This window comes from Salvia splendens, chromosome 2 (genome assembly GCF_004379255.2).
Source record: "Salvia splendens isolate huo1 chromosome 2, SspV2, whole genome shotgun sequence".
Classification (NCBI taxonomy): Eukaryota; Viridiplantae; Streptophyta; class Magnoliopsida; order Lamiales; family Lamiaceae; genus Salvia; species Salvia splendens.
Window position 1 is genome coordinate 8,970,260 of NC_056033.1, and position 17,620 is coordinate 8,987,879.

General features: G+C 38.5%; 2 protein-coding genes and 1 pseudogene across 2 annotated transcripts; 1 reads left to right on the forward strand and 2 right to left on the reverse strand.

Moving 5' to 3' along the window:
- Positions 1 to 1,249: 1,249 nt before the first annotated feature.
- On the reverse strand, positions 1,250 to 6,955 carry LOC121787158 (methyl-CpG-binding domain-containing protein 5-like). The gene is made up of 3 exons (XM_042185817.1): positions 6,582 to 6,955; positions 1,880 to 1,993; positions 1,250 to 1,787 (listed from the first exon to the last, which is right to left on the reverse strand). The coding sequence occupies exons 1-3, from the start codon at positions 6,897 to 6,899 to the stop codon at positions 1,644 to 1,646; spliced, it is 576 nt and encodes a 191-aa protein (XP_042041751.1). The 5' UTR covers positions 6,900 to 6,955; the 3' UTR covers positions 1,250 to 1,643.
- Positions 6,956 to 11,292: 4,337 nt separating this feature from the next.
- LOC121787168 lies at positions 11,293 to 12,286 on the reverse strand (annotated as a pseudogene).
- A 286-nt stretch (positions 12,287 to 12,572) lies between these two features.
- Positions 12,573 to 16,649, forward strand: LOC121772732. Its single transcript, XM_042169945.1, has 3 exons — positions 12,573 to 12,725; positions 12,953 to 13,418; positions 13,523 to 16,649. The coding sequence occupies exons 1-3, from the start codon at positions 12,573 to 12,575 to the stop codon at positions 13,969 to 13,971; spliced, it is 1,068 nt and encodes a 355-aa protein (XP_042025879.1). The 3' UTR covers positions 13,972 to 16,649.
- The last annotated feature ends 971 nt before the right edge of the window (positions 16,650 to 17,620 follow it).

Genomic DNA, 17,620 nt, shown 5'->3' on the forward strand with positions numbered 1-17,620 from the left:
AACAGTGTTAGTGGATAGTGGTTCTTTTTTGATGGTTCCGTAAAAAACTAACGGTCATGTCACTGTGCAATTAGTGTTGACCGTTAGTTTTTTACAGAATCGTCCAAAAAAGGACTAGTTCGACGACATTTTCATTTGTTATCGACTTGTTTTTCAAAAATTGAATGTTTTGAACCAAATTCGTATTTTGGTCATATGTTTAGGACCAAAATTGACCTCTACTGTAGATAATATATTAAATAATTGGTTAATTGATTTAATAAGTTTATTGTCTAATGGATTATCTAATCACTCAATGGATCTCCATTCTAGCCCAATAGAAGTACATCTTATAAATAGTGAAAAGAGGTGGAAACCCTTGCACACAATTGCACAACACATTCCTCTCCAAACCCTAGCCGTCGCGGCCTTTCTCTCTCTCTCCCCCCCTCTTGCATCGGTTTTCGTGCCCTTGGTCTAGGGAGATTAGGGTTTTTTATTTTGTCTATCCTAATTCATAGGATTAGATCAAGACAATCTCGTGTTTTTGTGTGGTTCTCCCAAGATCTCACTTCACCATATTGATTCTTCAAGATCCGCCCACCCGAATGAACAATTAAGGACGTGGGAATAGATTGGAAGATTCGTGGTTGAGAACTCAAGGATTGCAAGGAGTTTCAGGTAGCAACGCCAATCCAATTTTGGATCAAAAGGTAACAATCAACGATCTCTACATCAAATAGCATGTTTATGTGGTTTTGATGTGTTTTATCTATAGATCTAGATTTAATTGCATGAAATTGAATATGCTTGTTAATCCGTATCTTCCGCTGCGGTAACCCCAACAATAAACATAACACATACACAAACACATTGTACCCCACACGCACATACACAGATACACATTGCACACTGCATGCACACACACAATGCACATACTGTGAACAAACACACTGCATGTGCACACACTGCATGCGCACACACAATGCACGTACTGTGTACACTGCATGCGTACACACAATGCACGTACTGTGCACACACACGCTACACAAACACACTGCATGCGAACATACAATGCACATACTGGGCACACACACGCGCACACAAACAAATACTGAATTAAGAAAAGCATGTGCTGCTTATACTTTATGAGTAGGGAAACCTACAATGCCACCAAAATAATCATTGGATAAAATTCGATACGTGCATTAGTCTACAAATCACGTAAGAAGATGATAAAATCAAAGGTGGACTTAGAAGAGACTGGTGGTATTCAGAATCAAGTTAACTTTTTCTAGTGAAATATAAGTAGCAGCACAAACACATGGAGAAGTTACTATTACTAATCCATATACAGATCTGGAGAAACCTCATGCACTAAACCAATTGGAGCAATGTATTCTACAAAGGTTCCTACTTCTACAAGGAAACTACTTCACACCCCCTCTATCTTCTAAGAGGGCTTCCAAAAATAATTTCAAATACTCACAAAAGAATTCTCTTAACATTCCACAAGAGAACTCACGCACAATAATGTTTGAATCCTACATAAGCAACAAGTAAAATGTCTATAATGAATTATGGTAACTACAAAACAAGCGCTTTCACTTAGAGAGGTGCATGTACACTATCATGCCCGCGCTTGGCCTTACCATCTACACACTTCATAACGGTTGGGCATTATCTGCCTGGACGCCGTTTAGAACATGTGGTGGTGGTGGTTGTGTATTGTCAGAAACAGAGACCTCGGATTTCTTCCGTTTCGTGCTGGACTTCCTTTGTGTTTGGCTTGCAGGAGTCCTGGAAGGCTGCAGAGGCAATAAGCACAAAAAAAAGCAGGAAGAATGAAAAACCCAGAAACCATTGGTGATACTAAAATCCATGAATAATTTCTACATACCGCAGTCTCAGTTTCAGAAGGTGCCTTTCTCTTTGGTTTACTTCCTGTTTCCAGAAATTGAAGCACCTCAACCTTCGAACGGAATGTGCGTTGCCCCGCTGGTTCGATGTAATACTTCAAAATTCAAGAACAATGTAAATGTAATTTCCATGTATAGATAGGTGAATTGAACACAAACAAAGTAAGTACAGAATACAGCTTTAAACCAGTCATTGCATCATGCCGATATCTCACAAGACATATATTACATTGCAACTGATCGGATCCACCAAATGAACAAAATAACACAGATTTGCACAAAAATGCAAAATATATACTCTGCTTTGCACTAAAGCAAAGTATATACCTAGCTTGGCACGAAATTAGAGAAAACAAACAACACATGTTTGTGACTGATCAAGGACTGTTTTTGAATGAACAAAACAACATAGTTTTGCACACGGATGATTTATAAATGCAGAATGGAAAAAAAATTCCCAACGGAGGAGTGCTAGAAGATTATACATAGTTGCACCATTGCTCAATATGAGCAATTATTCGAGAAAAGGAAAACTAAAGATGATCAGGGACTGTTTTTGGGAGTTTTTCTAGAAGTAAATCTGTGCCTCTACTTTTTCTGAAAATTACGAACTTGAAACAATTCTTTCCAAGAGAAGGACAATTTATAATTTTCTTCCATATTTATTCAGGTGCATCCGTGCATGAAAAGTTTTGACAGCTATTTGCAGCCAATTCATAACTCAAACTCCAATATTCATGCCAAACAGTGTCAGGCAGTATATAATCATCATCTGGAAAAGTTCGTAAACCCCAAAACAATCCATTTTACACAACTTATATGCAAAGTATTCCTACAAGCTCACATCGAAATAAATGCTGGTATAATTGAAAACCACTCCTGAAAGTGTCTTAAAAAGCAAAATTCTCACATAAGACAAACTATAGCTGACAAGTGCAGGCATAATTAAATAGGGAAAAGTGCTTAAAAGGTTTTCGGTGCAACTTTCAATCCACAACGACCTTAGAAATGTGTGTGTGGTATTAAGGAGCCACCTTATTAAACAAGTGGCAAAAAGTTGGAAATGGAAGAAAAAGACGCAAAAATGAAGGAGATGACACAGCTAGCAAACACTAAAAAAGAGCCTTAAAAGCAAAAGTCTCAAATAAGACACGAGCGATGACCGACACATGTGGGCATAATTAAAGAGGGCTAAGTGGCTAGAAGCTTTCGTGTTCCATTTTCAATGTCAAAAAGACTTAGAAATGAATATGGATAGTTATGGTATCAAAACACCTACATAATAAATCTTATAACTGATCCAATTTATGTTCTTAATCTTCAAACAACCCACAATCACAAAAGACAAATCTACTTCATATAGCACACGCTTGATCAAGCCTCGTATCGGCCCAAGTCATGGATTGATGGAGGCCAAATGGAATGGGTCGGGCCGAGGCCTTAAGTTGGCTTTAACATGAAGAAGTGAAGAAGTGGACGAAAATTCGTCAAGGCTATCGATGGTTTAATGCTAAAACGAATTAACAAAGTAAGAGATTTGTTCATGCTTGGAGTCTTGCCATATAAATTGGAGATAATGTCTAAAGTTATGGGGATGAGTATTGAAAAGACGAGGTTGTTGTTGAAAGATTTAGTATTTATTATTTTATTCATTTGTTAAGTACGATTCTTTGCAATATTAGGATGAGGAATTAAGAGGATTCGTTAGGTTAGGTATTCCATTATTTTGCCTATAAAAGGCGTGTAGTTTTCAAATTCAATGGGGAAGCTTATGATTAATGAAAAGATCGGTTTGTTCCATGAGTTGTTACTCTTGAATGTTCCTAATATGAATTCTTGTAGCAAAGTGCTCCTTTTTATTTAGTTTATTGACTTATAGTATAGAACTTCGCATCTATACCTGGTGGTGTCAGTCATTCCATTCTCCATCTCATGTTCACAACAAATCCACCTAAATTCTATCTGTCATTCGAAGTGTGATCGTGCTATGCATGTTGCAAGTCGTGGGGTGCTATTAAGGATCCCCTTTACAACAACTATTGCGAGCAATGTAAATAACTAGGGGCAATTTGTTTGGAGAGGTGTTGCAGATTAGGAATTATCTTACAATTCTTTAAGTATTTATTAGTATTTACCTCATTAGGAGGATTTGTTGGTTTTCATATTCCATTGTTTTGCCTATAAAAGGCGTGTAGCTTTCGAATTGAATGGGGAAGCTTTTGATTAGTGTAAAGAACGATTTGTTCATTGAGTTGTTCCACTTGAATGTTCCCAATTCGAATTCTTGTAGCAAAGTGTCCGTTTTCGATTCAATTTATTAAGTATAGGATTTAGCATCTATACCCGGCGTCACTCATTCCATTCTCCATCTCATGTTCACGATGAATCAACCCAAATTCCACCCATCGTTCGAAGTGTGCTATGCATGCTGCAAGTCGTGGGGCACCATGATGGATCCACTTTACAACATCTATCGCAAGCCATGTAAACAAAGAGGGGCAATTGGTGCAGAGAGGGGTTGCAGATTAGGATAGGAATTATCTTACAATTATTTATTTATTAGTATTTACATCATTAGGAGGATTTGTTAGGTTTTGTATTCCATTGTTTTGCCTATAAAAGACATGTAGCTTTCGACTTGAATGGGGAATCTTTTAATTAATGAAATGATCTATTTGTTCCATGAGTGGTTACTCTTGAATGTTCCTAATTCGAACTCTTGTAGCAAAGTGCTCGTTTTCGATTTAGTTTATTGACTTATCGTATAAAATTTCACATATATACTTGGCTTCACTCAATCGGTTCTCCATCTCATGCTCATGATGAATCCACCCGAATTCCATCAGTCTTTTGAAGTGTGTTCGTGTTATGCATGCTGCAAGTTGTGGGGTGCCATGGTGGACCCTTTAAAACAACTATTGCAAGCCATGTAAACAACAAGAGGCAATTTGTTTGGATAGGTGTTGCAGATTAGGATTAGGAATTATTTTACAACTATTTATTTATTAGTAGTATTTAGTATTTACCTCATTAGGAGGATTTGTCAGTTTTGTATGCCATTGTTTTGCCTATAAAGGCATGTAGCTTTCGACTTGAATGTGGAAGCTAATCATTAATGAAAAGATCGATTTGTTTCATGAGTTGTTACTCTTGAATGTTCCTAATTCGAAATCTTGTAGCAAAGTCCTAGATTTAGTTTATTGACTTATCATATCGAATTTCGCATCTGTACTTGGCAGCATTAATCCCATTCTCCATCTCAGGTTCACAACAAAATCCAACCAAATTCCATCCGTCTTTCGAAGTGTGTCTGTGTTATGCATGCTGCAAGTTGTGGGGTGCCATGGCAAATCCTCTTTACAACAACTATTGCAAGCCATATAACAACAAGGGGCAATTTGTTCGGAGAGGTGTCGCGAGATCATAGTGAGCTTCCAAGGGTCATGTCATGATATTTCTCCAGCCACTACATACTAATCTGATTACCCTAAAGCTTCCTACTTATATTAGCTTTTATAACTTTTAACTTTGGGCTCAGCACTCTGATCGAGAGCAACTGAGCAAGCAAATAAGCTTTCCAAGGGAGTTGCCAAAATAAGGTCAACTAAGGAAAACAATCCTAACCAGTAACTAGAACATTTGGTTAACTTCTTTAAAAGTTAAAAGCGAATGTAGAGAATGATTATGCAAGCCAATCATCAACATGGCAGTCAGACTACGGGCATGATAGTGTTCGATGCTTCTATTAATACAAATTACAGGACAAACTGTGAATTCTAGGTGAAGAACAAATTACTCGACAAACTTTGGGATCCAGGTTAAGAAAATGGCAGCAACCAAAGTGAGGATATGCACGTAGACAAGAAGAAACATTGTTTTGAGCTAGAAATACTACAGTGGCATGTATTCTCATGAAATGAAAAGAGAACAAAAATTATTCGAAGCGTCTATGCCATACCACGTCTCTACTACATCATGAACTAACCACAAAATTAATCAAGAAAAAAACACTAGCAAATGGCTACAGCATTTAAAAAAACTCATCAAAGCTTGTGGTGAGTTTATGTGTATAACAATTACGATATGTCATCCCAAATAGGAAACTACTCATAATTGAAATTGGCATCAAGAAAGACACATTTTCGCTGTCTAAATTGGAGAAGAGTTGTGTGCGTGTGTTGGCCAAACGGTAGAGTGGTTAACGCCCGGACCAAAGATCACAGGTTCGAGTCCACCGTGGCGCAGCCTTTAAAATTTATGTTTATTTGCCCATTAAAAAAAATTGGAGAAGAGTTGTCTTGGTGTGACATCAGATTAAACCTAAGCAACCAGAGTTGTCTTGGAGAAGAGTTGTCTTAATCTATTAGTATATTTCGTAATCTCAAGTTTAAACCTAGCACTCATCATAAGCAACCAGCAACTAAAATGAGTTTGGTCTTAATCTATTGGCATTGATCTATTTTGTCTCAAGCTTCAACTTACTATTCACTAGGCTTAATGTGTTCACAACCTGACTCCTAAAACCCCTAAAATCTGGTCCAGTGCTTAAGATGACTGCTACTTAATACTGAAAATAAAACAAGGAATGAAATAGAGTCAATGGTGAACCACCTACAAATAAAACAATCCAATGATAGGTTAAAACGGCGAACGAGATTTTTTTTTTTTAAAAAGAAAACCTACTCGATCAGTCTGTCCAGCTGTGGCTCCAGAAGTGCGCCTTCTCAACTCAATCGTCCAGTTCTCCGGCAGCCAGCTGGGCCTCTCCTCGGGATCCCTCCGCCGGGCAGCACGAGGCGCTGGCTCCGCCGGGGCCTCACCGGGGATGTAATACGAGATGGGTTCCGCCGCTATGACGACGCCCGGCATGAAATCCGGCGAAGATTGGGGCATGTAGGCGGCGGGAGAGTGGTTCGGAGCCGGGTCGATGTAGGCGCCGGTGTCGAGAAGCGGGTCGGCGGGGGTGGGTTCCAATTTGGGCGGGAGATGGGGTTCAGACATTTCGGGATCGGAAAATGTTTTTTGAGGGAATTTGGCGGCGAAAATGGAGTATCAACATTGACTATTTGACTGATAGATAGCTTATGTATTTTTGAATAAACGGTAGATTTCTTTAATGTACTTTTCCATTTTTTTAAAATTATTTCTTTTTATCTTGCTTTTTTTATTAATTGAATGGCAAATTTCATTTAATGTACTTTTCCATTTTTTTCAATTTATTCCTTTTTATTTTGCTTTTTTTATTCTTATTTCTCTCTATTCTGTCATTGCTTTATTTTCTTCTTATTTCTCTCTATATTAGTATTTTGCTAATTACTACTCATGACTCATGAGTTTGCCATGAGGCCAAAAGAGGAGAAAGTGCAAAATAAATAGTCTTAATCAGTGAAAATATCATTTAATAAATTAAAATGTTGATCTAGAGATTTCTGATATGGAGCTGACATTCACCAGAAGCCAAAATTTCCAGTTTAATCGATATTGTTTTACTAATTACGCATAAAGTTAGTTAAGCTTAAAACTTAAGAATGTTTCAATGTATTAGAGTAAACTAATTGTGGGAGTTCTCATAAATTCACATGCTTTGTCGGGTGTTTTGCACTTAATTATAATAAACACATCATTTCTTTGTCGGGTTTAAAATTCTCACGAATTTTTGGATTTATATTCTTTATTTCAAATTATGTCGTCCGAGTATTTTTTTTTACTAGTGGTGTTCGGTTTTCTAGATAAAATAATATCAAGATACAATCTAGGATAGAGTCGTGAGATTATTTTAGTTACATCGAGTTAGCTATGACTAATTATCTCATGATTATTCATGTAGGATTGAATTGTGCTATTGAATCTTATGAACCAGACATACTACATATTTAATCTCTGGATACAATCTTGCAAACCAAACTTACTATTTTATTTTTCGATTATAGTTTTCATTCTGGCTTTTGGGCCTCAAAGTTTCGAGATCAGGCCGTAACTTTGAAGTTTCAATAATGGGCTTTCGAATATAAACTCATCCATTATCATGATAGAACCTAAGCAACTCTTTAAGACGATATTACACGTGTTAACGTACTTCTTGGCATCTATGTAATTTTATTGTTCATTGTCGGATTTGATTAATTTATTCAAAATATAAGTTAGTTTACCTATTCTTTCAAATACTAATTTGAGTTTTAGAATAGTATTCGATTCTTTTATGTGCTCGAGTTTCAAGTTTAAATTTAATGTGTCTATCTGTCTTCATTTAACTTTTTAGCCAGTCTAATTGTTTTTTAGGGATAGAAATTTGCACTCAAGCATGTGAATTGTGACCTTTATACATAAAGAGGGAAAATAAAACTCATATTGTTGTTTTATGTTGATATATGCAATAAGATTTTCTGAACCTCAAACAGTAGAATATAATTTGATGATAGTTACATTGGACGTGGTGACCAATATGAAAACTTTTTAAATTATTATTTTTAGATTTCAATTTTGCAAAAGAAAAATTTAAATTAAATTGATAAATTATTAACATATAATAGTACGTAATAATTAAATAATTTATGTACATTCATTAAAATTATTAATTTATATATATCTACCAAAAAACTTGGTATGAGCGTTGTTGCTTTGTTTATTGTCTAGCTTCTAGCATATAAACACATCATTTTCGTAATAAATGTCTTTTTTTTTTATCAAAAGAGTAGCTACTGCGACTTAATTGAGGAACAAACCATCTTTCTTAAAGAAGCTCCTACATCAGGAGAACGATGTGAAACAACATCATGGTCATAGGACTTGATCAACATATATCCTTGCTCGAGCTCGCGCAGCCGGGCTTGTTCTCAGATACGGGCAGGTCCAAAGCGGGGCTTGTCTGAAGTGTTGTTGTATATGTTGGAGATGGCCGGATGGGTCTAGCTCTGGGGTCGGTATTAGAAATGGGTCACTCACCCCTTAAAAGGCCTCATAAGGGGGAGGGTTATTCACACTTGTATAGATTAGATGGGATCTTCACATATTATCCACACTTATATAGATTAGATGGGATCTTCACCAAGTCGATGTGGGATAGAATTTAGAGGATTTAACACGCCCCCTCACGTGTGGGCCGGAAAGGACATCGGTCTTCCATCATGTGGGTAGGCAATGCAAGAGAAACCATCATCGATGTGGGCCGGAAAGGACATCGGTCTTCCACTCGTGAGGTAGATAAGAGATAAAGAGAAAACCATCATCGACTTGGGCCCGCTCTGATACCATATTAGAAATGAGCCACTCACCCCTTAAAAGGCCTCATAAGGGGGAGGGTTATCCACACTTATATAGATTAGATGGGATCTTCACCAAGTCGACGTGGGACAGAATTTAGAGGATTTAACAGTCGGATCAGGAAGCAATCACCATTATTTAGGTGTAGTAGTATTAAATTATTCTAGATCATGAAGTAAGTAGTAGAGATACATATACATCAACTCCCATAATAACACAACACTTCATTTATTCGCACTCTGATGAAACTTTATAATTTTTCCATTATAGAAACAGTGCCCAGACGCTGCAAAAGTAATACTACCCCACTATGAGAGACAGAGAGATGTATATATAAAAATATAACTATTGCATATGTAAGCAGATAGATATGGGAATGGGTTGGAAATGAAGTGGTCTGCTAAATCTTTTCCATTTATAGCAAACTGATTTTTTTTAATCGTAAAATGCAATCACAGTAGCAAAGAAAAATGTACATTTAATTATATATAAGGAGTCTGCATCTCCAGCAGCTGAGCTACATTTCAACATACATATTCCACTACCTTCATCCAAAAAAAAATGTACTAGTTAGTGTGACATGATGAATTTTAATACTATAAAAATAAATATAGTATGAAAGAAATAAATAGAGAACGTAGTTGAAGTTAATTGATACTACTAGAACTTAGTTCAATTCATTAAAGAGCTAAGTAGATTAATTTAATGAATGAGCCAGAATAGAAAAACAAGAACTTTCTTGACAAACGTACTCTATATAGTGCATATATATCATCCAGATTCCAAATCAACTTATCCCTGCATAATATGTGGAAAATTGATAAATGTTCAACCATCTGTTATTCCTAACTTTGCTTTCTAAAAGATTACAAATACAAGTAAAAACAGAAAATGCAAGTATAATTCAATTAGCAAACAAATCAAACTATTTTTGGAAGACCCTTCATTCAACTATCTAGTTTATCAATTACATAAAGCAGAAAAATGGTGCATAAAAACTGAAAATATTTACCTATCGACGTAATTGGTAAACTAACCGGAGGTGAGGCCGGGGAAGCCGGAAGGTGAGACAACTAAAACAATATACTCGAAGATAATATAGCATATGGTTAGTAATTAGGAAAATCAAATACTAGCTTTTCTTTATTTTTGTTAAAAGAAAGCTAAAAACCACGTATAACGAAGTGACTTGCGTCTTATGTACCTCATGCATGTCTGGTAGTACACCCAAATAAGAATATCATCATTGCTCAAAAATCCAATATCATGCTTTTAATAACCATATGCCCGATTAAGTGTGGCGTTTAATTTATTGTATATCCTATTCGGTTGTAACTAATTCTAATTATTAATTTTCGGTTTTTGTTTTCAGATGCAAGAATAATTAAACTTATTAGTATCGTACTTTCATATAAAAAACACGAGATATTGATCACATACGATATGATTAATTTGTCTTATATACTATTATTTTTTGTTGCGTTTTAAAATGATTCATGTAGGTTTTGCAATTCAGAATTAAACTAAACTCACTGTGGTCATTTGTCAAATTAAATATTTAGTCATCACATCATTAATTAAATCTAGCCAAACCATGTATACGAGTCAAAATTTTATAACACTACGCCACAACTTGTGACACCCTATGGGCTATGACTATGAACTACGAATATATTAAACCTGAATTAATTTGGATTCAAAGTCCTGTAAAAGAAAAATGCTTAAATGCACGTATTTTTTGAATCAGAAAGAATCGAATAGATACCCAACTTTATTTATACAAAGTTTAAATAAACACACCAATAATCTTTATTAGTTAGCATCTGTTTCAACTCTCAAATACTAACTTTCAATGTAATACTAGTAGGCAATTAGCACACATAAAATTAATACTCGTGATTATGATTTTCTAACTATAGGGTTTGGCATAAATCCTTTTCACATATTAACATTAATTTGATTTTGACTAAAGAATTTAATATTCCAATATTCAAGTAATTAAACAATGAATTAATGCATTCTGACTGATCTTCGCTGATTCATCAAGCTTATCTTCACAGTCCAAAAATAAATAGAGTAAAATAATTTCATCGATTTTCTGAACATTAATTTTTCGGACTTCACACCCCTTTTACCTATTTTAACGGTATTTCAGTTTTTACAGTATTTAATTATCTTGACAAAACAAATGCCAAAATGGCCACAAAAATAGCGACTCCGGCGGCTATGCAGATCATGTCCAAGCTCCTCTCTCTCCTCTGCTTTCTCTCTCTAGACAGCATCTTTATCCTCAAGAACATCTCGAACGCCTCCCTCTGCGTCTCCACCTGGCTCTTCACTCTCCGGCCATCCATGGCGGCGTCCAGAATCCTCAACCTGTCTGACCCGGTCATGATTTTGCCGTCCATGTCCTCCACCTGCATGCTCATCTCCCTCACCTGCAGCTCTCCCCCTTCCTTCCCGCCGCACGTCACCACCGCCGTGCACTGCACCAGCTCCCCGTCCCCGCCGTCCACCACCGTGGCGTACCGGAGATGTATGTCGTCGGTCAGCCAGTGCCGCCGCGCCTCCACCGCAGCCGCGCTGGCTATGTTCACCGCCCGCTTCTTGCGAGGGTCGATGAGGATCCAGCTCACCCTCAGACGCTCCTTCGCGAGTTCCATGCATGCGCCGTTGAATTTCAGCGGCGCTGCCCCCACGGCTTCTTTCGCGTCCACCAGGTCGATCCTGAAGGCAGAGCTCTGGAACCATCCGGAGAGAGTCTCGGTTTCCTTCACCCGAGAATAGATCGGTCTGTCGTCGCAGTAGACGTCGACGGCGGAGATCAGCGCCAGCGTTTGCGGCCGTGGCCCACGGCGGTGGAGGGTGACGGAGGGGAAGGAGTCGGAGTAGAAGGAGCGCGGTGGGAGGAGATGGCGTGGAGGACGGTGGGGTGGGCGGTGGAGGGCCACGTGGAGTTGCAAATTTGGCGCCACAGGAAATCGTCGGAGCAGAGGGAGAGGAGCTTCGTGGAGGCCAGCGCGGGGCCGTCCAGCCCGTTTAGGATATGGGATTGGATGATGTCGGGATGGATGGCGGCGATCGAGGTGGCGCCGCCGTGATCGGAAGTCGTGGTGGAACACATAAATGGAAATATATCAAGCAGCCGATGATATTTCGAGTCCCTATTATCTTCATCCTAGTGATAATCCTGGTATGATTCTTGTTCAACAGCAGCTCGATGGTTCTAATTACACTACTTGGAGTCGATCTTTCACTACGGCTCTTATTGCTAAGAATAAATTGGTGTTTATTGATGGTTCGATCCTCCGTCCTGCTCGTAATGATATGCTATTCCAAGCTTGGATCTGATGCAATAGCATGGTCATTGCTTGGTTGCGTAATTCTGTCTCTACTTAGATTTGTTCGTGCATAATGTATCTCGATGATGCATATTCTATCTGGTCCGATCTGAAGGATAGGTTTTCTCTCGGTGATTCAGCTCGCTTGTATCAGCTTCGCCAACAGCTCATGAATCTCTCTCTAGGCTCTGCCGATGTGAACACCTACTTCACCAATTTGCGGATTGTTTATGATGAATTCAAAAATTCTCAACCAATTGCTTGGTGTACTCGTGGTAGATGCACTTGTAACAGTGCAGCACGATGGAATCAACAATAGGAAGATGACTGCACAATGCAGTTTCTTATTGGATTGAACTCTTCCTTTTCTCAGATCCGATCTCACATTTTAGCTATGATTCCCCTTCCTTCTCTTTCTAAGGTCTTTGCCTTGGTAATTCAGGAAAGAGGTAGCGTCATATTGATGGATCTCACTTCTCTAACTCTGGATCTCATCTCTCTAATTCAGCTCTTCTTGCTGTTCATCCTTCAGCTCCTAGTGAACAGCCATTCACTATTGCTGCAACATCATATGGCAGGGGTTTGAATAAGTTTTTGTGCTCTCATTGTGGAAAGAAAAATCATCCGGTTGAAAAATGCTTCTTCAAGCATGGTTTTCCTCCAGGTTATGGCAAGGGAATAGGCAAACCATTCTATGCTAGTTCATCTTCTAGCAATCAGAATTCTAATCAGGGCAGATCTGTGAATTGTGTTGAAGATAATTCCTCTGCATCGCCTGCTCTCATGCCTTCTGAAGTGAATTTGCCAACCAAGGATCAATATCAACAGCTTGTTGCTCTCTTGCAAAGTCAACTCCACACTTCAGCTCCAGCCATCACTCACAAATCTTACTCTGAAGCCCAACCTTCAAACTTCTCTGGTACAGTTATTACATTTCATCTTCTTGCTCTAGATCATCTACTTGGATACTAGATACAGGGGCTACTCACCATGTTTGCCATTATCAATCTCTTTTGACTTCAGCCGCACCTATCCAAAATGCTTCTGTGAATCTTCCTAATGGCAACACTGCTCATGTCTCACACCTAGGTAATGTCTTGCTTACACCTCTCATCACTCTTTCATCAGTCCTGCTAGTGCCTACATTCTCTTTCAATTTAATTTCAGTCAGTGCACTCACCAAACATTCTTCATGCATTGTCATATTCACTCACAATGGGTTCCAAATTAAGGAAGCTTTAACGGGGACTGTGATTGGGAGGGGTAACCGAGTTGGCAACCTTTACATCTTTGAGTTTCCAGGTTCATCAAGTAGTGAAATAAACAAGACTCAATCTCAAGATGTTATCCAAGCCCCTTGGCCTAGCGGTAAAGGGCACTTAGATACCGCGTCCATCCTGGAGGTCACAAGTTCGACCCCTAGGAGGCGCATCTTGGGGATTAATTTCCTCTTGGGGGTGACAGTTTACTAGCCAATACCCATGTTTGGGGATGACAGTTTACTTGTTTGTACCCAACCAGACAACGAAGCGCAACTCGGTGGTAAGACGCTTCACCTCTAACCTATCGGTCGGGGGTCCGAGTCATCTCGGGGTGTAGATGGAGAACCATCGTTGATCCTCCTTAAAATTAGAAGAGAAAAAAATCTCAAGATGTTTCTCATACTAATGGTGCTATTTCCAGTATTTCTAGTTCTGTTGCTTCAATTAACTCTGTCAGCCTTGATGTTTGGCACCAACGTTTGGGCCATCCATCCTTGAATAAACTCAGAATTTTGTATGATATTTTAATTCCATCAAATAATTCCTCATCCACTTGTTAAATCTACCCTCTTGCAAAACAAAAAGAAACTGTCATTTCCTGATTCCACATACACTTCATCTGCCATTTTTTATTTAATACACTGTGATGTGTAGGGGCCTTTCTCCTCTCCTACACACACTGGTTATAAATATTTCCTTACTATAATTGATGATTTTTCCCGGTTTGTTTGGACTTTCCTCCTCACTCAGAAATCTGAAGTAAACTCTATGCCAACACAGTTTGCCAACACAATTCTTACTCAGTTCAAAAAAAGAATTAAAATCATAAGGAGTGACAATGCCCCTGAGTTCAACCTCACTTCTTTATACTCCTCCTATGGGACTATCACTCAGCACTCTTGTGTGGAAACACCACAACAGAATGCTCGAGTGGAGAGAAATCACCAACACTTGTTGAATGTTGCTAGGAGCTTTTTGTTCCAATCTCATCTAGGCATAGAATTCTGGGGGATGTATACTTACTGCTTATTTCCTTATAAACAGAACACCTTCCTCAGTTCTTCCTCAAAACATCACCCCATTCCAGGCTCTCTTCAATAAGATTCTTGTCTATAGCACTCTAAAGGTGTTTGGGTGTCTCTGCTTTGCCTCCACTTTGGATAAAGGCAAGAATAAGTTTTCTCCAAGAGCCACTCGATGCATATTCATAGGCTACCCCTCTGAATATAAAGGTTATAAAGTCATGAATCTGGAGACACATGATATTTTTATCAGCAGAAATGTTATTTTCCATGAATCTTTTTTTCCTCTTTCATATCAGCCTCAATCTTCCTTCCCTACTGATAAATCTCACAATGAAAACACTGCCCCACTTTCTCCTCGCACCACTGATTTATCTCTTCTTCTTCTACCTCAATATAACCATCATGCCACAACCTCCTCTGAACTTTCTGATCTTGCACCACAGCCAACAAGGTCAGGAAGAACAGTAAGAACTCCAGCTCACTTAACTGATTACATTTGTAATTCAGTGATTTCTTCCACAAATTCTCAGTATCCCATTTCATCTTACTTTTGTCTCAATAAACTCTCTCAGCCTTACTTAAAATTCATCATACTTCTCTCTATCTTTACTGAGCCTACATCCTATAAACAAGCTACTCAACACTCAGAGTGGGTGTTGGCAATGCAAGAAGAGCTGCAGGCACTGATGAGAACCAATACTTGGTTGATCACTTTTCTTCCACCTGGAAAAATACCCATTTCTTGCAAATGGGTATATAAGATCAAATTCACAGCTGCTGGTTTGGTTGAAAGGTATAAGGCTCGGTTAGTAACTAAAGGCTTTACTCATCAAGCAGGAGTGGACTTTCATGATACTTTTTCTCCAGTTGCTAAGCTGACTACAGTGAAGCTCATGTTAGCTTTGGCTGCAATTAAAGGCTAGAAGCTTGCTCACCTTGATATTAACAATGCTTTCCTCTATGGTGATCTTGAAGAGGAAATATACATGTCTCTCCCTCCTGGTCTAGTTGTGAAAGATGCACCTGTAGGCCCTGGTCAGTTGGCCTGCAAACTAAAGAAGTCCATATACGGCCTCAAGCAAGCCTCAAGGCAATGGTATCTGAAATTCTCCCAAGTTCTTTCTGGATTTGGCTTGCTTTAATCACCATCATATCAATCATATTTTTTATAAACATTATGCCGATGGCTTATACTTTGGGGTTGTGATTTATGTGGATGACATTCTTGTGGCAAGTAGTGATGACCACATGATATCCAGCTTCAGAGATTTTCTCTCAGGACATTTCAAGTTGAAAGATCTTGGTTCTCCAAAATACTTCCTTGGTATAGAAATTGCAAGAAATGAGAGTGGCATTTTTGTGTCTGAGCACAAATATGCTCTTGATTTGGTTTCTGATGCTGGCTTGCTGGGGTGCAAACCTGCTTCTACTCCTATGGATGCGGTGAATTCTTTACATTCAGAGGCTGGAGATTTGCTAGCTGACTCAACTCCATATAGAAGGCTTATTGGGCGCTTGGTGTATCTTTGTCTCACCCGCCCTGATATTACCTTTGCAGTGAACAAACTAAGTCAATTAATCTCTAAGCTTTGTACTGGCCATATGCAAGCAGGTGAACGAATTTTGAAATATCTAAAGGGCACTCTAGGTCACGGTTTGTTTTACTCTGCCAAGACTTCACCTACAGTCAGCATTTTTTCTGATGCTGATTGGGCTGCATACTCGGACACTAGGAGGTCCATCTCTGGTTTTTGTATGTTTCTTGGTAGCTCATTGATATCTTGGCGCTCTAAGAAACAACACATTGTCTCACGGTCCTCCGCCGAGACTGAATATAGAGCCATGGCTCTAGCCTGCTGTGAAGTGGTCTGGATAATAGCCTTATTGAAGGATTTTGGTATATCAATGCAGCTGCCTATTTCCCTCTACTGTGATAGTCAGGCAGCCGTCCACATAAGTATAAATCCTGTTTTTCATGAACGAACGAATCATATTGACATTGATTGTCACACGGTTCGTGATAAACTAATTGAGGGAGTGATTAGGCCAGTTCATGTTCACAATTCTCACCAGCTAGCAGATATCTTCACCAAGCCATTATCAGCCGGTCCTTTTGCAACTTTGCTCTCCAAGATGGACTTCACCACCGTCTACAGTCCATCTTGAGGGGGCCTATTAGACATGTATATTCAGCTCATGAAGGAAGGAAGGCAAGAGATCAAGTTAGTTAGTATTAGCTAGTTATGTTTTAGTTATGAGTTTTGATTCTGTTCTTCGTATCTTTTGTACACCGATACACCACGGTATATATGGTGATCTTTGTGAACTGTTTCATTCATTCAGTAAAAGTGAGAAAAAATATCTTCTCTCATTCCTCTTCTCTGCAATTCCCGATCTCATCCTAGATCTAATGGAGTCTAGTTCATGATCTTATTAGGTGAAGTGTTTGATTGAATTGAGAGATGCGAATGAAAGAAATTTGGGGGATATTTATATCAAAGTACTAATTGGTCATGGGTAGAGTCAACCGTGGCGCGTTATGCATGAAATTCCACGTTTGAATATGGAGTTTTCTTTTTTCTAGTTTATTGACTTACTAATCCCAAGATTTCAATAATATCACCCGACGGCTTCCCACTAATAATAAATTGATAATCGTAGCTTCATTGAATTTTCGTACAGTGCCATTTTATATGTACTCCCCCTTTACTTGTATCAGAAATGTCACTTGGATCATAATAAAAATCGATCGAATCACATACGACAACATTACAAAATTTTATAGTAGAATCTGAGATTTGATCCGAATATGATGATTCATACGGCTGATTCAA